The sequence below is a fragment of the Carlito syrichta genome, unplaced genomic scaffold, assembly GCF_000164805.1.
Source record: "Carlito syrichta isolate Samal-C Ts95f unplaced genomic scaffold, Tarsius_syrichta-2.0.1 Scaffold311599, whole genome shotgun sequence".
Taxonomy (NCBI): domain Eukaryota; kingdom Metazoa; phylum Chordata; class Mammalia; order Primates; family Tarsiidae; genus Carlito; species Carlito syrichta.
Window position 1 is genome coordinate 15,455 of NW_007255695.1, and position 23,053 is coordinate 38,507.

Consider the following 23,053-nt stretch of genomic DNA (forward strand, 5'->3'; position numbering starts at 1 on the left):
TGTCTACCCCTCATGGTTTTGATATTTTCTTAGTTGTGGTCAAAGTATAATCTAACCCATATAGTTACACATTCCACAAAGTCGTCTTAGCAAGATACAGTTTTTCTCAAAAGTCGCTTTTGCAGAAGGAAGCTTATACAGAAGAATTCAACTGTATATGATCTAATTGCAAGAAAAGAACTCTGATTTTATTTGTCACATATTGCACAAACAGGAAAGAGGGACTGAAAGCTACTACATATGGCAAGAGAAGAGCCCCAAATATAATTTAGGATTCCCCCTCCCTAAATGTACCAGCCAGTATGGGCTGTCATAACAAAATATCACATCTAGTAGCTTAGCCAACACATATTTGCTTCTCAAAGTTCTGGAGCCTGAAAGTTCAAGAACAAGGTGCAAGCATGGTCAGGTTCTGGTGAGGGCTCTCTTCTTGATTTGCAGACAGCTGCCTTCTTGCTGCATCTTCATATGGTACAGAGAGAGAGAGCAAGCTCTCTGGTGTCTCTTCTTATAAAGGCACTAATCTCATCATAAGGATTTCACCCTCATGACCTCATCTAACCCTAATTGCCTCCCAAAGGCCTTATTTCCAAATAACATCACATTGGGGTTAGGGCTTCAACATAAAGCATTTTGGGGGTACATAAACATTCAGTCTATAACAACTCATTACACCAATCACATATTGCACACCAGTATTATTACACGAAAAAACCAATGTTTACTTATATAAATATAGACAATTTATTTTCAAATAAAGCAATTTATCCTGACTCTCATGTTTCTCATTCTTCAATATATCCTGATTCTTTTCCTGATAGCCTGTTTTAGCCATGTTAGATGTCCACACCATGAAGATGATATATCCTCATATCCATGGAGATAACATGGTAAAATCTCTATTGCTTTACATCATTATAAGTGATATCTTTATCTTCCTAATGACTCCCTCTTCTTTTTTCTCATCCACAAGTTTCGGTCACCTGAAAGAGGCACCCTGTTTTGCCAGGAAGTTCCTTATATTTGGTAATTCTTGTTATGAAGAACAGATTCAAGCTCTCTTCATGAGACCTTAAGTCAGGCTCAAAGCCCTATCCACAAAAATGGACTTCACAATTCTACTTTGCTGTGTGTGACCATTGAAATATCATGACCAATTCAATCTTCTGAGTTCATCTAAGTTAATTTCAAATCCTGAGATGAAAAAAAATCACCAGTGACTTTTGCTCATTGGCTTTCTAAGTGTGGCACATCATCAGATTGTCATATATATCCACAATTTATGCTACACACCAGTACACTTTTCCCATACCTCTAATTCTGCTTCTTTGATAACCTCATTCTTCACTTTTATAGATTTAAAACAACCTTAGGCTTTTTCTTCAGAATGTGTACTCTGATGTCGAATCAGGGATGAGCTCCGACTATATGCCTTCTCACATTTACTGCATTTGTAGGGTTTCTCTAAAGAATGACTTCTCTGATGTCGGATAAGATCTGAGCCACTGCAAAATGCCTTCCCACACTCATTACATTCATAGGGTTTCTCTCCAGTATGACTTCTTTCATGAAGAATAAGGGTTATGCGCTGACCAAAGGCCTTTCCACATTCTTTACATGTGTATGGCTTCTCTCCAGTGTGAATTCTTTCATGCTGGGCAAGGTGAGCAGTCTGGCTAAAGGCCTTCCCACACTGATCACACTCATAGGGTCTATCTTCAGTATGAATTCTGTTATGTCGAGTCAGAGATATTCGGTGACTGAAGGCTTTCCCACATTCCTCACACTGATAGGGTTTTTCTCCAGTATGGATTCTCTGATGTTCAATAAGAAATGACTGGCGGCCGAAAACTTTGCTGCATTTATTACATTTGAAAGGTTTCTCTTCAGAATGAATATTCTGATGTACTTTAAGGTTTTCAACCCCACAAAACATCTTACCACATTCCTTACATTCAAATCGTTTCTTTTTCTTTTTATGAACTTTCTGATGCCGAGTAAGAGTTGAACGCTGACTGCAGACCATATCACACTGACTACAACTATAGTGTTTCTTTCTCTTGTGACTTCTTAAATGCAGACTAAGGGCTGAAAGTCGCTTGAAAATCTTGCCACATTTATCACATTTGTAGGGTCTGCTTGAAGTATGAAATCTCTGATGAAGCATAAGGGATGAAATCCTATGAAAGAATTTCCCACATTTTTTGCACTTATAAGGATTCTCTAAATGGTGACTTTTTAGCCGTAGCCTCTGACTTGAGACTTTCTCACTTTCAGGGGCTTTCTCTCTAGTATGGATTCTTTTATGTATAACAAAAACTGATTTCTTTTTGAAGCCTTTTCCACACACATTGCATTTATATATTTTCTTTCCCTTGTGAATCCTCTTATGAAGTAAAAGGGATGACATCCTACTGAAGTCTTTCCCACATTTTCTGCACTGGTGGACATTCTCAATAATGCGGATTTTCTCTTGTGTACTAGGAGACGAGCATTGACTCAAGGCTTTCACACAGTACAAGGTTTCCTTTCTATGATGAGTTCTCCTATGTAGAATAAGGGTGGTTCTTTTATTGAAGCTTTCTCCACATTTATCACATTCATGGCTTTTCTTTCCATTGTGAATTCTCTGATGAAGAATAAGGGATGAGATCTGTCTGAAAGCTAGTTTACAAGTACTGCATTGAAAAGGCTTCTCTCTGATATGAGTGTTCCGATGAAGTTTAAGAGTGAGGCTTCGACTAAAGGTTTTCCCACAGTCATTACATTTAAAAGATTTCTTCCCTGAATCTCCTTTCTTGGGTTTTATTAGGACTGAATTTTTGTGGCAGCCCCTCTTTCCTGGGGGAACTTTTTGCTGTGCAGAAACTGGTTTCTGACAGATGCTTTGGCCAGATTTGTTGCATTGATTTGGAGGTAACTTCTTGGTGTCATGCTTGACCCTTGGGTCTGAAAGACATCAAGAAATTATATGTTTCTGCTTTCCTATGCTGGAAAAACAAAGCTTCTACAATACCAATGTAGTCATTATCATTATGAATCACAGTAACAACAACCAAGGTAATCAGAACAATAACTTTTTAGTGTCTTATTATGGTTTCTTTCTTTTTTTTTGAGTTGGAGTTTCACTCTGTCGCCCAGACTGGAGTGCAGTGGCCGCTCCCGGCCACTGCAGCCTCGATCTGCTCGGCTCCGGCGATTCTTCTCCCTCAGCCTTCCAAGTAGCCGGAATTACAGGCATGTGCTACCACGCCCGGCGGATTTTTTTTTTTTTATTGTAGAGAGGAGGTCTCGCTGCCCAGGCAGGTCCCGAACCCACGGGCTCAGGCAATCCACTCACCTCAGCCTCCCAAAGGCACGGGATTATAGGCTGAGCCACCGAGCCTGGCTTATTATGGTTTCAATTACAATATTAAAGGCTTTACAGAGATAAAATTTATAACTGGAACTCAGAAGAGTTTCTAATTTGAAATTGACTAAGTTAAGATTTCATTTATACGATAAACCTTATATACTGTATATTAAACTCCATAGGCTGCTCATTAGATCAATGTATTTTTTATTATGTGAAGTGTCCAGAAAAGACAAATCTATAGAGACAGAAGGTTAGTGGTTGGCTAGGGCTCAAGGTGAGAATGGGGATTACTTATAAATAGGTATGAGGGATCTTACAGGAATGATGAAAATGTTCTAAAACTGGATTATGGTGATGGTTACATACTTTGTAATTTTATAAAAAATAACTGAATTATGTTCTAGATATGAGTAAATTTTATGATACATAAATTGTGCCTCAATGAAGTTGTAGATTTAAAAAATATAGTCTTAAAATCAAATGTTAAAAAATTCTAGCAGCAGCTAGAATTGAGTATAGTCATGTGTTACTTAATGATGATAATACAGCTTAAGAAATGCATTTGTTGTTGGGGGGAACATCACAGAGTGTACATACACAAACCTACATGGTGTAGCCCTACTACATACCTCAGCTGTAAAGTGTAGACTACTGCTCCTAGGCTACAGGCCTGTACATCATAGAACTGTCCTGAAAACTGTAGGCAACTATAACATAATGGTATTTGTGTATCTAAATATGTCTAAACATAGAAAAGGTACACTAAAAATATGGCATTATATTCTTATGGGACACTGTCATATAAGTGGTCTGTTGTTGATTGAATATCATTATGGGGCACATGACCATATTTAGATGCTTAAAAAGTTGGAGACTTTAAACTTAGAAGAAATAGGAAAAAGTAAAAAAAAAAAAAAAAAAGGTAACAGATTAGGCAAAAAAAAAAAAGATTCTATTATTTAGTAAGATAGGCCAACTACAGTAGGGCACAAAACTCCAAGATGATTTAAAATAACTCCTTGTGTGGCAGATTGATTATAAACCTGAGCGAATGAGGCACAATAGCAATACAGACTTTGGGACTGCATTGTCCAATATAGTAGCCACTAGTCACAGGTAGCTCCTGAGCACTATAAATATGGCTGGTCTGATTTGAGGTGTGTTGTAAGTATAAAATACACACCAGATTTTGAAGGCTTACTACCAAAAAAGCACAAAATAGCTAATTGTAAAAATATTGATATATTGTAGTATGTTGGATACATTAGGTTAAGTATATTAAAATCAATTGGACCTGTTTATAAGAATTTATTTTAATGTGGATACTAGAAAAATTTTAATTACAGGCCAGGCATGGTGGCTCACACTTGTAATCCCAGCACTTTGGGAGGTAAGAGGATTGCCTGAGCCCAGGGGTTCTAGATCAGTTTGGGCAACTTGGCAAGACCTCAGCTCTACAATAAGTCAAAAAGATAGCCGGGCATGGTGATATGCTCCTGTAATTGCAACTACTTGGAAATCTGAAGTGGAAGAATTACAGATCAGGCTGTGGTAGCTGTGATTGTGCCACTGCACTCTAGCCTGGGCAAGAGAGTGAGACTTTGACTAAAAAAATTTTTAAAAAAATTACTTATGTAGGCCATGTTATATTTCTATTGGCTAGCTGGGCTGTAAAGGCAGACTTTACTGAATTTACTGAAGTGTTTGTCATTTAACTACATCACCTTTGACACTCTCTGTATCTCTATTACCATCAGTGTCATATCTTTAAAATGTATATACAATCATCTACCTCAGAGAGTTCTTGTGAGAATTGGAAATAACAGGCACAAAATCCTGGCACATACTATAACCTCCCATCTGTCATTCCAGTTTCAAAAAACTGAGAACCAAAGTTTTCTTTCCTTATTGGTTTTTGGATGTTTGGACATTTGTAGCAAAACCCCTCTGAGAGGCTATTCACAGCCTTCATTTATTGCCCTTAGGAAGACGAGTCATATATAGTTGTACTTGTATGAATGATCTGATTGTGGAGTGCTGCTCCAGCTCCTGCTGAGTGTGTTATGCAATACGCAATATATGACCTGCTTTATCTAAGATCTGAACAATTCTGAATTGTGAAACATATCTTGCTCCAAGGGTTCTAGAGAAAACTGTGCGGACCTGCAGTTCTTTATTATCTAGTAGTAGCTACCAGTATATTTATTAGTAGTAGAAGCACCACAAAACAACCTGGCTAAACAGGGAATTAAAAAAAAAGAAGATAACTAAAATTTTCACAGTGAAGCTAGTGGCATCAGCCAAAAAATAAACCCAGGATTTGTCCTAGAATCCTTCCCACCCCATATCCCATAATTCACATCAATTCTGCTGCTTCTCCTGCCTGCATATTCCTCTAATGCCTGTCTTCTTTCCTTTTTCTTTGCACATTCCTTTTTTCAGGACCTCACTCTTTATTGCATGGAATACCAACATATCTCTGTCCCTATCTTCCAGGTGGAAGTCCCTTAAATCATTGGTCCCCAACCTGATACCAAAATGGCATCAGGAAGTGGTTTCATGGAAGATAATCCTTCCACTGACCAGGGGAGGGGGAGTGGAGATAAAGTATTAGATTCTCATAAGGAACGTGCAACCCAGATCCCTCACATGTGCAACTAACAACAGGGTTCATGCGCCTTTGAGAATCTAATGCTGTCGCTGATTGGACAGAGGCTATAGCTGCACCTCCTACTGTGCAGCCTGTTCCTAACAGGCCATGGACCCGTACCCGTCCACTGCCCTGGAGTTGGGGAGCCCTGCCTTAAACCACAGCATAGACCAAAGTTAACCCCAGGTGAACCAGTTCAATATTAAAATACAAAACCATTAAAAATAACTAAAGTATATGGAATATATGCAAAATTCTAGAAAGCAGATTATCATCCAACTATGAAAATAATGGGAGAAATTACAATGTCAGGATGCCGATACCATCAACCACATGAAAATGAAAAAAAAAAAAACAACTCTCATATAACCAAATAAAAAAAACAAAAGGTAAGTAATATAAAAAGTCTTAGGACAGGAATGTGGAAATATGTGAAGTATAATATGATGTCAAATGCTTAATATCTTTCTATATGAAAGCTTATTGTACAAACTGAAAAAAATCAAATCACTGATAGAAAGAAGGGGAAGGATTATGAGGAGACAATTTACAGGAGAACAAGTAAAAATAGAAAACAAACAAATGCAAACAAACATACAAGAAAGATTATATGGACTATCCAGTATGTGCAGTCCAGTTGGCTATTCAGTGCATCTATATAGGCTCAAGAGGCAAACTGCCAGGGCTCCAAAGTTTGCTCTAGCAGCTCCTGGAAAGGATATCCTGGGCAATTTATTTAACTTTAATGCAAACCCTCATCTGTCATTTGGGAATGATAGAAGTTCCTACAAGTGCTGCGAGAATTAAATGAGATAATGAACTTACAGGCCTTAGCACAGAACCTGCACATAATACGTTCTCAATAAATGCTGACTGCTATTAATGTATTTTACTAAATTAAGAGAAAAGTTTTAATGATAATATTCAATACCAGTGTGATATTCAAACTGACACTATACCCCACTGCTGTTAATGGTGCTGCTTTGATAATCTCCTGCTTAAGTTGTACTCATGGCTGTGATTTATTACAGCAAAAGAACACAAAGCAACATCACCAAAGGTAAAAGGTTAATGGGGCAAAGTTCATAGGAAAACAGGTGCAAGTTTCAGGAGCTGTGTCTTCATATAGTCACACAAGCTGTGTGCCATTGCTCCAGCAACAAATTGTGACAGTATGCATAAAATCTGTGAAATTTCACAACTGTGTAAAATGTCTACAAGCAAGACTCAGTGAGCAGGCTTTTTACTGGGGGCTGGCAATTTGAAACTTCTTCTGAAAAGCAATTAAAAAGCATCTAGAGTCTGAAAAATGGTCCTGTCCTTTGGTACAGCAATCCCACGTCTATAACTTGATACTACAGAAAAAAGGCAAAACCACTTGGATGGATAGACTGTTAAAATAAATAAGAATCTACGTGGAAAACGAGACATGATACTACTACTGTATAACATTTCTACTAAAACAAAATGTGAAAAAAAGCAGAAATATATGCTGCTTATGATTATAATCATGAAGACCAATTTCAGGAAATAAGTATAGTTATCAATGGTAACTATGTGTCACTGTGCTTGAATTTCCCTTTTTCTAAATTTTTTCTGTATCTTAAAAACAGTGAATGAAGAACATTTCTTCTCTCATGCTGAAATGAAGATGGGTCTCTTCATTTGCACCCTAAGAACATGGAAGTAACTGAAGCTGGTTGCCTGAGTTGGTAACTAGCAAGGCTTTTCTCCCAGCTTACTCCAGACTGCTGATCCCTAGTCCCTAGATGGCATATCCTGTTCAAGCAGAAACTCAAAGAATGTGACTTGAAACAAACATATAAAAGAATATATAACTTGGATAACTCAAGAGGGATCTACTGGGGGTGCCAAAAAAATGAGTACACATTTTAAGAGATGTTATCTATGTATTACTTTTTGAAGTTGAATTGAATTACTTTAGCAATGTATACTATGATGTTAGCTCAACCATGCTTCCATCATCTTCTTTGACCATCCTGCCTGTCGCACGGTGATGCTAGCATTCATTTGATTAATACCATCTTTTGAGCGAGAGTCATAGTTAAAATGCGTATATATTTTTTTGGTACCTTCAGTATTTGTAAGGGAAATGAGTCCTTGAAAAGTAGCTAAAAAGGACAATTACAACAAGATCTTTAAAATATTTTGTAAAGAATGATAAAAATGTTGAAATTTTGAACATTATCATGATTGTCAGCAGAGGGGTCAGCATACACTGAAATACAAAACAGATGCATGGAGATTACAGGTGGGGATGAGGGTGCGAAGAACAAAGCTTTTGAATACAGGTGGAGGTGAGACCTCAAACTCTGTACTACTGCCCTTTCCTGGCTGGCTGACCTTGAGTAAGTCATTGAACCTCTCTGGGCTTCAATGTGCTTCTCTGTAAAACAGGGGTGATAATAGCACCCACCTGTAAGGTTGCTGGCAGGAGCCTGTACATAGAAGAGTACCTGACACCTGGTAACAGCTTATTAAATGTTGCTTATTCTGTCTCCAGGCCTCATACTTAAGAGACCTGAATTCTCTACACAGGCATGGGGCCTTTGAGAGGGAGTATTGGCTCTCAAATAAAATCTTAAAGAGGTCACCCCCTCACAAACATGGGGGCTCTTATTTTGAAATGCTTAATTCTACACTGCAATAGGCTGAATGTCTGTGTCCTCCCCAGAATTTTAAGCCCCAAGGTAATGGTATTTGGGACTAAATTCTGACTTTTTTTTCTTCTATCTTGCCAAATTCCCAACTAATAGGCCTTGGGAGTCATGCCCTACAAAGTCTCATCAGATGGAATTTTGTTAACTCGATATAATGTGGGTTACTTTCCAACCTGACTCTGGCATAACATTACATAACAAATAAAGAAGGAAATAAAAAATACTTTTTGACCCTAAAAAGCAATGTCTTGGGGAAATTTGCATCTGTATAGAATATCCTTCCCAGGGATCCATAGAGGAGCTACACATTTCCTGTCTATTCTCTCTCAGGGCTACCACTTATGAGACTCATCTACATATCAAAAAATTTATACCAACCCTTGTCTCAATGCCCCTTACTGCAGCACTTCCTTTACTGATTTCAAAACTCCTTAAAAATCTTTGAATCCATTAATGACCCGCAAGCCACTGCTTAGAGATGGCCTGCCTTCCCAGGTTAAACCATTGTTAATCTCACAGGCATTGATTTGTGGGTTTTTAAACGTCTGTCTTCCTAAAACGTATATAACCAAGTTATAATTGAAACCTTGGGTCCATGTCCTTAGGACCTCTTGGGATGGTGCCACAGCCTAGGTGACTCACATTGGCTCAGAATAAACATTCTGAAATATCTTACAAAGTTTGCATCTTTCACCAACAGTATTTGGAAGTGGGGCCTTTGGGGGCTGATTTGGCTAGGAGAGCCCTCATGTACAGGATTAGTGCCCTTATACAAGAGACCCCAGAGAGCTCCCTCACTCCTTCCTCCAATGTCAGGACACAGTAAGAAGGTGCTATGTATAAGCCAGGAAGTGGGCCCTAACTGGGATACTTAATCTGCTGGTGCCTTGATCTTGGACTTTTAGCAGCTAGAACTGTGAGAAATAAATTTCTGTTGTTTACACACCACCTGGCATATGGTATTGTTGTTTTGGTGTGTTTTTTGTTTTAGGAGCTTTAAACCATATCATTTATTATTTCACAATTTCTGTGGATCAGGCATTCAAGTGACTTTGCGGGTTATACTGAAGATTTCATTTCCTGGTGTTCCTCCTGTTCATTTACTTAGTCTGTCTCCCTCCGGCAGACTGTACACTCCATGATGGCAGAGACTGCATCTGTCTGGTTCAGCACTATACCTTTGGTGAGCACAGGATATCAAGTGGTGCTCAGTAAAAGCTTTCCAAATGAATTATAAAGACCTGCTTCTGGCTGGTTCCCCTCTGCTCTGTAGGCTCCTAGCTCAGGGCCTGGCACAGAACGAAGGCTTCTATCAAGGCTTGCTGAAATAGGCTGAGTGACAAAGGCTCTTGGATAATCGATATGCTCTGGGTATCGCTTCCCCAGACCTCTCCGGCCAGCACAAACCTACAGACCAGGCACAAGGGTTGGACAAAACCAAGCTGACATCCATGCTGCAACCTGAGCAGTGTGGGCAGAGCTGAGCCAGCTGGTGGCTGGGTATTGTCTTAAGGCTGCCCTAACAGACTAAGACATTCATGCTGGTTCTCTGTCACTCACCAGGGCCCCGACGTCTTCTTGCTGGCTCCACCATCCATGGCACTTTCCCTTTCTCCAGCAAGGTGATTGCATTTGGCTTCCGGGAGGAAAGACCTGTGCATGGGACAAATGAGGGAACTGACACCACAGAAGCCAGAGCCACACCCTCTGTCAACAGGAATGATAATTTGTTAGCATGAAGGGAGCACACAGAATGTGAAGGGCAGCTGGAGAATGGGAGCATGATGTTGTGATTTATAAGAAATGCATATTTGTTTCTGTGTTGGTTCACTTAGTATGATGGTCTCCAGCTGCATCCAAGTAGCTGTGAAGGCCATGATTTTGTTCTTCTTTATGGCTGCACAATACTCCACTGTATATATGTACCACATTTTCTTTATCCTGTTCATTTCGATGGGCAGCAGGGTTGGTTCCACGTTTTTGCTACTCATAAGTGGGCCCTGATCACAAGGTTGGGATTGGCAGTCGCTGGGCACTGCTAGAGGAGGGAGGGAGGAGAGGTTAGGGGGCATGTGACAAAACAAAGGATACCTGATTCATTACCAGGGGGAGTGGGGGCCACCTAGAAGCCCAAACTTCACCCACATGCAGCCTACTTATGTAGTATATCCTCCTTATACCTCATAACTTTATAAGAACTACATTATAAAAAGGAATGCATATTTGGTCTTCATCTCTGTGCTCTGGCCATGTCTCCTAAAACACTTGGAATTTCCAAAGTGATAAGTGTCTTTTCTATCCCAACGAGATGACTAGTAGCTAGGGGCTCCTGGACAGCCTCAGGATGGGGCTGGTTGCTAGGGAAACTAACCATGTAATTAAAGAGTTGGAGGCCAGAGTAGTGGCTCACACCTGTAATTCCAGCACTTTGAGAGGGGGAGGCAGGAGAATTGTTTGAGCCTAGGAGATTGAGACCAGCCTAGGCAACACAGTGAGACCTTATCTCTAAAAATAAAAAATAAAAAAAATTAGCCGGGCTTTGTGGCACACACCTGTAGTGTCAACTACCTGGGTGACAGAGTGAAGCTCCAACCCAGAAACACACACACACACACACACACGTATATAAATAATTGGAATTTTCAGTGCCACATCCTGACTTCCAGGGAGGGGACAGGGGCCAGGCAGAGAGTGAGTCGATCACCAATGGCCAATAGTTTAATCAATCATGCCTATGAATAAAAATTCATTAAAAAACTCAAAATTACTGGACTGGGAGATTTTCAGAGTTACAGAGCAAGTGGAGGGCATGAATGCTCCACACCCCTCCCCAATATCTCCCCTCGGACACCTCTTTCATCTGGCTGTTCATCTGTATTCTTTGTAATCTCCTTTATACTAAACCAGTAAACGTTAAGTAAAGTGCTTCCCTTAATTCTGTGAGCTGCTCTAGCAAATGACTAAATCTAAGAGGGTTTTTTTCACAGGAAATCCAATCTACAGTCAGACACTCAGAAGTTCCAGAGGCCTAGACTTGTAACTGGTATCTGAAGTGATGGGAAGTCTTGTAGGACTGAGCCTTCAACCTGTAGGATCTGACACTGTCTCCAGGTAGACAGTCTCAGAATTGAATTGAATTACAGGACCGCTCCCAATCCAGTCCTTTTGGGTATTCAGGGAGGTTTCATTCGTAGGCGTGACTGATTAAACCACTGGCCATTGGTAATCAACTCAACCTCCAGCCTCTCTCCTCTCCCTGGAGATCAGAATGTGGGGTTGAAAGTTCCAACTCTCTAATCTCTGGTTAGTTCCCTTGGTGTCCACTGGAGACCTGCTTGGTATGTGCAGGAAATTCCCTCACGGTATCAGAGTATGCTGTGTTGAGTGGTGAGTGTGAGAGCAGAAAAAACAGTTTGGTTTTAAAAATCTCACATAAGAAAGATGAATCTAAGTTGTAGCCAGTAGAGTTGTCAAATATTAACTCTACAAAGCCAGTTATGTTCCTGAAAATTGGGCCAGAAACTCCTGCAGCTGGTTATTAAGCTACAGTCTTTCAGCTCCAAATTTCCTTTCTATGATCTTTTTTGTGGTGCCAGAGTGGAGCTCTGCAATCCACACTTCCCCTTCATTAGCTGCTTCCTGTCAATGTCCACTAACAGGAGCTATGGTGGTTTGAGCTTCTGTGTGTGTTTTTTCCCTTGAAATAAAAAACTAGCCTCATCTAGCCCCCTCAGAAATATTAACAAACAAAGCGGCACACACCACTCATCCTTCAGAAATCTGAGTCCTGCCTCTGAGGGGGCCTTCCTCTAAGGCCTCCCTTTACCTCCCCAGCCCCAGGGATGGTGGCAACATCCTGCAGTTGCCATCTCTACATCACATCAGTGTCCACGACTTGCCTTTTATAAGCACCTCTTACATCAATGTCTTAAATACTCTCAAAACTACTAGAGTTCCTAAACAGTTACATAGAGACTTTCCTGTGACCCACCAATTCTACTCCTCGGTACGTACCCAAGAGAAATAAAAATATATATATATATTACCCAAGCAGAAGAAAGAATCTCAGAGCTTGAGGACCAAAATATAGAAATAACCCAAACTCTTTAAAAAAAAAATGTCCCCACAAAAACTTGTACACGAACATTCATAGACACATATTGGTAACAGCCAGAGAGTGGAAACAACTCAAATGCCCATCAAGTAACTTATGCTAAATGAATAAACAAAATGTCTATTCATAAAATGACATATTATTTGGCAATGAAAAGGAAAGAAGTATTGGCACATGCTACGTGATGAACCACGAAAACATTATGTGAAAGAAGTCACATATTTATGTCATTTGTATAAAAAGCCCAGAATAGGCAAATCCATACAGCTAGAAAGTAGACTAATGGCTGCCTAATCTGGGGCGTGGGGGGAAGGATGAAGAGTGACGGCTAATAGGTACTGGGTTTTGTGGGGGCAGTAATGAAACGCTCTAAAATTGATGTGGTGATGGATGCATAACTGTGGTTGCACTAAAAACCAGACATTTTATACAGGTGAGCTGTGCAGTATGTGAATTATATCTCAATAAAGCTGTTAAAAACAACAAACAAGGTGGAGTGGTTTCCATTCTCTTGACTAGATCCTGGCTGACATATGCCACACAACAGGCAGTTCTGGATCATGGAGGAAGGAGAGCCTTACCAAGCGAGACCAGGTTCTCGTAGTTCTCCAACATGACATCTTTGTACAAATCCTTCTGAATGGGGCTCAGCCATTCCCACTCTTCCTGCGAGAAGTAGATGGCCAAGTCCCCAAATGTCACCGGTGCCTGAAATGGAAAAGTATGTGTCCATTCACTAGAGCTTGTGTTTGTACATGGTTGGAGGAAATGGTGTGCAAATCCCAAATGTGGGTTGTACGGTACCAGGAAGCATTCAGGGTTCTGAGGTCAAAAGGGGCAGGTGTATTAAGTACATGAAACAATACATACAATAAGCTATTGCTGTTATTACAGATTATGCATAAAAAAACATAGCAACCTGGATCTATTGGGAATTTACAAAGTCAAGGCTTTTTCTTTTTTCCTTTTTTTTTTTAATTTTAAAGATGTCAGGTACAATTCAGGGTTAGGTATACAAATGTTCATTATGCAGGTACTCTTGTTGATGAGGTGTGAGTCAAGGCTTTTTCTAAGCCCTTGACTGTAACTGGCTCACTTAGTACTCATGCAAACCAGTAACAGAGGCACTGCGGATAGGATCACAATATGCTATGGATGAGGAAACTGAGGCCAGACTTATTGACAGTCTCACACCTAGCAAATGGAGGAGCTGCATTTCAGCCTGGCAGTCTGGCTCCCATTCAAACTCCTAACTACAGGCTCTCTAAGGAGCATGTGGATATATCACATGTGGCGAAAGGTTCTTGAGGACATCATCAAGGTTTCTGACCAGTTGACCATAAAATCATATATCATAAAATCATAGGGAGACCTTAAAAATCACGAGACTGGGCCAGGTGCAGTGGCTCCGCCCTATAATCCTAGCACTTTGGGAGGCTGAGGTGAGAGGATTGCCTGAGCCTGGGGGTTCGAGACCAGCCTGGGCAACTTGGTGAGATCTTATCTCCACAATAAATCACAAAAACTAGCTGGGTGTGGTGGGATGCATCTGTAGTTCCAGCTACTTGGAAGGCTAAGCCCAGCAGGTTGAGGCTGCGGCAGCTGTGAGTGTGCCATTGCACTCCAACTTTAAAAAAAAAAAAAAAAAAAGAGATATCCTGGACTTGACCTGGCTTGGTTTGGTTGGTTATTGACTGTGGCTGGCTTGAAGAGGGCCAAGTGTAAAGCACAAGAAGGAACTGAATCTGGCCAATAACCAGAGAGCTTGAAGGGGGCCCTGAGCCCCAGGTGAGGATACAGCTGGCTAACACTTGTTCATCTACACTGGCAAAGCAAGGCTGACCACAGGATGCTCACTGTCCCACCTCACCACCTGGTGCCAAGGCACTCAGTGGAATAGAAGGGCCATGTGGTGCCTCTTAGCCATGGGAGCTTAGCTAGAGATTTCCTCTACATATACATGGGCTTGTTTTATAAGGAGAAATGATGTCACCCGATGAGACTAGCTCTGGAACCCATGTGGAATCCCTCCCTGCCGCAGGAGGTTCCTCCCTGGCACTCATCTCTACCCTCAGAAATCACAGTGGCACTCATGCACATCTTCCCTCTGGGGAGGGCACGTCTCCCAGCATGCACAGGGTTCCGGAGATACTACAGGCACAGGTGAGTAGCCATGCGTGCACTGAGGGGATGAAGAGAGGACTGCTGGGCTCTTCTAGGACCCCCTTTTTTCACGGTGGTGGGGGAAGACCGGGACCAGGTATTGGTTGGGTCTCTGATGGGCTGGAAGCCTCCATGGAAGGAAAGGAAATGGTCCACATCTCATGAGAGAGACAAGATGGATGTTCCTGAAGGAAGAAGAATTGCTACTTACCTTGGATTTGGTCTTCCCTCGTACAGCAGGCATTCTTTCCTCTCCGTTGAGGGTCCACACTCAGAAAGGCAGAGTGCTGGGAAGGTGGGGCTGGGAGAGAAAAGAGGTCACAAGGCTGACTGGGCCTTCTGGGTGGTCCCAGGGTTCACAGGCCTCTCACATGGATACACACATGCATACATACACACACACACACACACACACACACACACACACACACACACACACACACACACAGAGGTAGGTCGGACACCTGAAGCATTCCTGTCCCCATTCAGGGTCAGGGAAGGGCATGGCCAACAATTTGCCTGTAAGATCACAGTAAGGAGGCAAATAAGGAGTATGTAGACACCTGGTCATCCATTTGACAAGTATTTATTGAGCACTTCATTTTCTAGGTGTCAGATGCTGGAAAGAGCGGTCATTTAGAGCAGAAAAGGGCCAGCTCACATGCACCTTACATCCCAGAAGGGAACACAAGTCCATATAAAGCACAATGATAGCCAAGGTCATCACTATGAAGGATAAAAGGGCCGGGGCAGGGGCTAAGAGTGACAGCATGGTCTGGGAAGGCCTCTCTGAGGAAGCAAGAGAGAGTTGAAGTCCCAATGTGGTGAGAGTGTGAGTCACTTGGGAAGAGCATTCTGGGCAGAGGTACAATAGGTGCAAAGGCCCTGGGGCAGGCTCAGGTTTGGTGTTTGGAGGGAAGCAAGGAGGCCAGGGTACTGAAGCAGTGAGTGAGGCGGGGGTGGGAGCTGAGGGCAGGAGGGGCAGATCATAAAGCAAGCAGTTTGGATTTGATCCCAAGGGTAACAAAATATCAATGGGGGAGAGGAAGGAGACCGAGCAGGAAAGTGACATAATCAGTCTTCACATTTAACAAAAATCTCTTGGGTGGGCATATGGCAATAAACTGTGTGTTATGGGGGAGAAAGCAGGCACTGAAGTGGGGACTCACTAGACAGCTATGCGGAAGAACAGGGGAAATGTGGGTGGCATGGACTAGGTGGGAGGAGTGGGGGAGGGGCTCTATCCACCTGGCTCAAAGAGTCTCTGTCCTGAGTCAGTCTACACCTGTGCTGTCCAAAGTGGAAGCCACTAGCCACATGAGAGAACCGAGCATGGGAAATAAAAGTAGTGCAAGTGGGGAACTCAAGCTAACTGAGCCTCCATCAACTCACCATGAAAATAATAATTAATAAACTTCCAAAATTATTAAATTAAAAATAATTCATGAATTTAAAATTAAAAACTGCCAATTAACTCAGTGACTGTTAAATTTTTAAGTATGCATGGAACAGCTAGGGTGACTTTTCTTTTCCAGTGGTAAATTTTGAGATTTAAGTACAGATCAGGTATCTCCAATGAAAATTAAGGGCCCAGTTTAAGATGGGCTGTGTGTATAAAATTCATATCAGATTTCAAAGACTTAGTATGAGAAAAGTAATATAAAGTAGGCTGGGTATGGTGGCTCACGCCTCTAATCCCAGCACTTTGGGAGGTGGAGGCGAGAGGATGGCTTGAGCCCAGGATTTTGAGAATAGCCTGGGCATCATAGCAAGACCTTGTCTCTATAAAAAGTTTAAGAAATTAGCCAGGTGTGGTGGTGTGCACCTGTAGTCTCAGCTACTGGAGAGGCTGAGGCTGGAGTCCAGGAGTTAGAGGCAGCAGTGAGCTGTGACTGTGCCACTACACTCCAGCTTGGGGTGACCCTGACTCAAGAAAAAAGAAAAAAGTTAAATATCCCATTGATCACTGTTTGCATTGATTACATGCGGAAACGGTTTTAATAGGATGAGTTAAATAAAACATAACCAAGATTAACATTAATGATGAATTTTTCATCTTTTTCTTTTTCTTTTTGGGTCGGAGTCTCACTCCATCGCTCAGGCTGGAGTGCAGTTGCATACATAGGGCCACTGCAACCTCGACCTGCTGGGTTCCAGTGACCCTTTCGCCTCAGCCTTCCAGGTAGCCAGAACTACAGGCATGCGTCACCACGCCTGGCTAATTTTTGATTTATTGTAGAGATGCGGTCTCGCCAAGTTGCCCGGGCTGGTCTCGAACCCGCGGGCTCAGGTCATCCACTCGCCTCAGCCTCCCAAAGGGCTGGGATGACACGCTGAGCCAGTGAGCCCAGCCCTTTTCACCTTTTCCAATGTGGGAGCTGGAAATGTAAGACGACGTCCCTTGCGTGGTGCTTCCAGGGGACAGGCTGCTCCACGGCATAGTCTGTATTACTGTACTGCTCTACTTTTTTTCTGAAAGGGTGAAGTCAAAACAGAGCAACTTCGCGAGAGAACAGCCATGCCCACTTGCTTAGGCTTTGTCACATGTTGCTAGGTGTCTGTCCCACTTTCCAATCATCAGCCAAGGGCACAACCAGATTTCTGGAGGTAGTTGCTGACACTGTTTTGCGTCTCCCAAGTATGTCTTGTACTGATGACGCCTCAATTCTTTGTTTTCCAGCCACACAGGACCAAGCCAACCGAATAGCAATCCACCTTTCCTGACTGCCCATCAGCCCACCAGGGGGTGAAGGCCCCAGAGTACCAGGACTGGTTGGTTGCCCTTACAACGCCAAAAACAGGAGACCAGTGTTACCAGCACTCAGGAATGCAGCTGCTAGAGACTTTTTTTACCCTTTTAACAAAACTTGGAAAGCCCTCCTCCCTCAACTCCCTTGCTGCACTGCCACTTAGTGTCAGTCTCATTTAGATAGATTCTACGTGAGAATACTCTCTTGATTTACCTTTGCAAATGTTTGCTTTATTCCTGTGGCCCAGTCCACTTTGCCTCAGTTTACCCTAACATTTGGTGGTCCTGTGGGGAGTATCCCCAATATTTGAGTGTCTTCCCCTCTGTAATCTTTCCCTCCCTTTTCCAACCTGTGTCTCCCTATGGATTCTGCTAGGACTTGGTGACAACTGAGAACTCTGGCCAGGGCTGCTCTCTGGCAAGTCTGAAGGTCTTAAGGGAAGGTGGAAGTCTGCCGCAGCCCATCATGATGGGAGACTGAGATCTCCTCTCTACCTCCTCTCCAAGTCGACCTGTCTGAGTTTTTGAGACCGACTAGCTATGGGAGGGCAACTGATGGCCTTTTTGCCACGGTCACCCCTTGAGAGGCAAGAAAGTCCCCAAAGGAAGGTCTTGGACCTCCATCACCAGCAGGATGAGAAGCGAGCTGCTCGGCCTTTCCCCTTGCTACTTGCTCTCTATCCCTTCACTTCCTGAAGCTATATCACTCAGACCTCCCCGACACTTCAGCCTTGTCCAGCGCAAAAGTGTCATCATGGGTGAATCCGTGTGTTGCCCTACCACCAGGCATGAGGTCTACAAGCGAGCCCAAGGCAGCTACTGTCCCCTGTGTAACAACAGCCTTATCGCTGCCGGTGTAAAAATGACCTCACCACTGTCTGCTCTTTCTCCAGTCTTCTCGAGGGCTGCTCTCAAGACCAGTCAGTCCCTCTCTCCATGTGCTACCCAATTCCTTGCGAGGAGGTCTTTAAAGGGAACCTGAGAGGCTTGCTCTGTCTCTGTGTAAAGTTTTTGCTGGGGCCTGGGCATTCTGCACTATGGAAGTGCTGCCTCCCGTGGCTCCAGGAGATAAAGGGGATGCCCCTTTTCATGCATTACTCACACACTCAGGCTGATTCCAGGATCCTCTGCCAGCGACGCTGGCTGATGACATGGGCAGTTTCTCTCTCTTTTGGTCCCTCAGGGACTGTTCGCAGGATCAATCTCCCTCCCCCATTCTCTGCCATCTCCCAAGTCTTCACCCACTCATACTTATTCTGGCAAGCCCTTCTAAGCCCCTGCTGTAGCCCACTGGTTCCCTCTCAGGGAGGTTGCGGGACAGAGGGACTTGTTAAAGTCCATGTTCCCTTTTCCATGATGGATCTCTCCATCACAGAGATATTTGTGAGAACAAAGTGAGTCCAAATGAGGTTCCTTCTCTGTTGATACACTGTTCAGAAGCCCAATAAAAATCCCAGTTTTCGCAGCACGTGTTTCAAAGGCAATACAGTGTTATACTCACTTAGACTCTGGCTCTCCAGAAGACCAGTCCATTCTGACTATGCATTTAATTTCCCAGTCAGACCCAGACATTAAGCAAAAACTCTGGAAGCCAGAAAAAGGTCCCCAAACCCCCAGTCAGAACTCTTAGACCTGGCTTTCAAAGTCTTTAACAACCGGGAGGAGGAACAAAGGGAGGATAGGAAACAAAATTTTGAGACACACCTTCCAGCTTCTGGCTTTAGCCCTTAGTACAGCTGGGGACAGAAGACACAGAGACTTGCATTCTAGGAGTTCAGGACATAATAAGGATAGGCACCTGCCAATAGGCCCTGTTTCAAGTGTTGTCAAATACGACATAGAGAAAGAGACTGTACTCAGCTGCCTAAGCCAACCATCTGCCCCAAATGTGACCACGTCGGGCACTGGAGAAGTAACTGCAGTATCCGCATGGTAAGAGGACAGTTCACTTCCTAGCACCTTGCAGTACTGCTTAATCAGCACACAGTGGCACATCTGCCTGCTCAGGCACTTGCCATGCGTCCTGTGGCTTTGTGCTTAGTCGCAGGTAGCCAGCCCACACTGGAGTAAAGGTTCAGTTCTACTTGAGTGTCCTGGACCCCTTCTTCCATGTCCTGTTTCTATAGTGGGGGTTTGTGGCATTCTTTCCAAACCCCTAACCACACAGCCTCTTCTGTGCCTGCTGGGAAATCAAATAGTCCACAAGTCACTTCTGGGCATCCCTGCTTACCTGGCTCACTTACTTGGAAGAGACATTATGTACAGACTGGGAACATGAATTATTCTCTATCCAGACCTCTCTCCCATTTGCCTCATAGGAGTGCCTCACAGGGCAATTGACTCTCCCCTGTCTGCTCCCACTGGTATTCCACCCAGCATGCAAAACCACTCCCATCCACTCCCTCTTATGTCAAGGAGCAGGTTCCCACACACACCTAGGATACGTCTACCCCAGGCAGGGCCTCACCATTGCACTTACTTCCATTCAGCTTAAGGACCCACTCTCCCTACCTAACAAGCCTCAGTACCCCTTTGATACCCTGCCTCTCAGGGTCTTATGCCTTTAACTGCCAAGTTCCTCGCTGCCGGAGTCCTTAAATCCACAGATTCTCTCATAACACTTCTATTCTCCCAGTCCACGAACCAGATGGAACTTGCTGCTTGGTCCAAGACTTGCGCATTTTTAATAAAGCTGTTGTCTCCCTTCACCCCACAATTTCTAACTGGCATATCCTCCTCAGACTGCGCTGCCAAACACACAGTACTTCACACTTTTAGATCTTACGGATGCATTTTTACTGTTCTCCTATCCCTGGAATCTCATGAAGTTTTGCTTTTATGTGGAAAGACCCAGACTTGTGCTGTTCTCCCAGGGCTTTCAAGACCGTCCCAACCTTTTCGGTCAGGCATTCGCCTCCAACCTTTCTCAGCTTTAGTTTCCAGACAGTTCTCTCAGCCAGAATGTCGACAACTTGCTGCTAGGCAGTCCGTCTCTTAGTCCCTCACAACGAGATACCGTGACCCTTTTTACTTTTCTTTGCAACAAAGGGTACCAGGTCTCTCTCTCTAAGGCTCAACTTAATTTACAGCAAGTTACCTATTTAGGATTTCAGTTAAGCCTGGGACACACAGCCATAAGTACCCAGAGGAAACAACTTATTGCTTCCCTGCTGTTTCCCCAGTCTTGACAAGAGCTCTATGCATTTTTGGGAATCACAGGCTATTTCAGAGTTTGGATTCCTAACTATGGTCTCATAGTTAAACCCCCGTACGAGGTCACTCAGGGTTCAGAAAATGAGCCTCTCAACTGGCATTCTCCAACACAAACTGCCTTCAATACCCATAAAGAGGCTCTCATGCATGCTCCAGCCCTGGCCCTGCCTGCTCTGCAAAAGCATTTTCTCCTCTACATGACAGAGAGGAGAGGAATAGCACTAGGACTATTGGGACAAAAATACAAAGCAGACCCTCAAAAGAGCAGTCCTCCTTTCCAAACTTCTGGAAAATACTGTGAAAGGATGAGCACCCTGCCTCAGTACGCTGGCTGCCACAACCACGCTAACACAGAAGGCTAGCATACTTACTTATGGCAAGCACACAGATGCATATTCTCTACACCAGGTTACAGATATTTGATACAACAATGCTTACAGATTTCTCACCAGCTTGCACCTTACCAGACACCAAGCCCTTCTGGTGGGTAATCCTAACATTCCCATCCAAAACCTGAATACCCTGACTTGGCTATTCTTCCCATGCCAGAACCTATAGAACAGTCCTGCCCAGAGATTTCAGAAACCTCTAGGGCAGCAGAGCAGATTTAACGGACACTCTCCTCTCAGGTCATATGCTCTACTCTAAACTCTCAGTTAGAGTCTTTGACTCAAGCCTGCCCCATCTAAAGGACAGTCAGTTCCCAGGGGCACTTATGGCCTTCGCCTTCTCTCCTCACACACCGATTAAGGGGACACTTGCTGGGACAGGACTGGCAACTGGACTTTACTCATATGTCCAGGTACAGGAAATGTAAATATGTTAAATTCCATTGACATATTTTCAGGTTGGTTGAAGGCCTTTCCTACAACCTCAGAAAAGAGCCTCAGAGGTTTCATAGGCTTTAAGAAGTGATACATTTCCTATCTCCTTGCAGTGATAATGCTACTGCACTCACTTCCCAGATAACACAGCAGGTTTCAGAAGCCCTCAGTGCAGATTTTCATCTCCAAGGAGCCTACTGACCCCTGTCTTCAGGGAAAGTGGAAGAGGATTGTTCCACTCTTAACCCACATCTAGCTAAGCTGTCCATGTAACTCAAACAGGGATGGCCAGCTTTTGCCTATAGCCCTCCTCAGGTTCAGAGCTCCTTTGTGCCTTAGTCCCTTTGACCTCATGTATGGGCAGCCTCTCCTACTCCAGCCTGGGGGGACTGCAGAGCCCCTTCCTTTGAAAAATTATCTCCCAATTTTAGAACTGGTCGGGAAGCTTTTAAGAGATCATGCCCACTAGCATCTCCCTGTGAGGGCTCACCTCCAGAATCTCAGCTACCACCAGAAAACCGGGTACCTCTTAAAGATGTACCAGGTCAAACTAATCACCTCTAGCCACCATAAAGGGGACCCTTTCAAATAATCTTAACCACCTCCATAACAGCCAAACTCATGGGATTCCCCTCCTAGATACACTTAATCAGACTCAAAACAGTGCTTTTGCTGCTCTTAGAAACTCCTGCCACAGAACAATCCATGCCAAAAAGATACACTTCAGAGCCACTAGGTGATCTCAAATAATAGGTTAAAAAAGGAAACCTTATGAAACATCCCCAGCAGCAGACTTGGCAAAAGCCTATACATATGATGTTCTGGTCCTTCTTAAACATTGGTGGGGACCTGACATAGTCTTTTGCTTACTACTTTATTCAAAATAATTGAATTTACTCCATGGACTTTTATCTTCCTAAATTCCAATCCACTGTAGCTCATCAGTTCCTCTCAGGGACATCTCTACACTCCTATCCCTTAGAAAGCAGAAGATTGACCTTTGTCCCTGCTCCCTAGCTGTCAATAATATTTTAAAACAACAAGGGAGTGGGGTGGGGGAATGAAAGGATGAAGTTGGCTGGACTCGGTGGCTCAGCCTGTCATCCCAGCACTTTGGGAGGCCGAGGCAAGTGGATTGCCTGAACCCGCGGGCTGGAGACGAGCCCTGGCAACTTGGAGAGTCCTCGTCTCTACAATAAATAAAAAAAATTAACCAGGCGTGGTAGCACACGCCTGCAGTTCTGGCTACTTGGAAGGCTAAGGTGGATCGCCAGGGCCCAGCAGGTCAAGGCTGTGGTGGCCTT

The 23,053-nt window shown here is 43.4% G+C and overlaps 1 protein-coding gene across 2 annotated transcripts in view; it reads right to left on the bottom strand.

Moving 5' to 3' along the window:
* Positions 1–587: 587 nt before the first annotated feature.
* ZNF667 (zinc finger protein 667) overlaps positions 588–23,053 on the bottom strand; it is a 33,081-nt gene continuing 10,615 nt past the window's right edge. For both annotated transcript variants that reach the window (XM_008068849.2, XM_008068848.2), the window contains exons 2-5: positions 15,175–15,264; positions 13,382–13,508; positions 10,247–10,339; positions 588–2,949 (exon numbers count right to left, since the gene is read on the bottom strand). In XM_008068849.2, the coding sequence (XP_008067040.1) occupies positions 1,370–2,949; positions 10,247–10,339; positions 13,382–13,508; positions 15,175–15,207 (1,833 nt within the window). In that variant the 5' untranslated portion in view covers positions 15,208–15,264 and the 3' untranslated portion in view covers positions 588–1,369. The remainder of the gene's footprint in view (positions 2,950–10,246; positions 10,340–13,381; positions 13,509–15,174; positions 15,265–23,053) is intronic.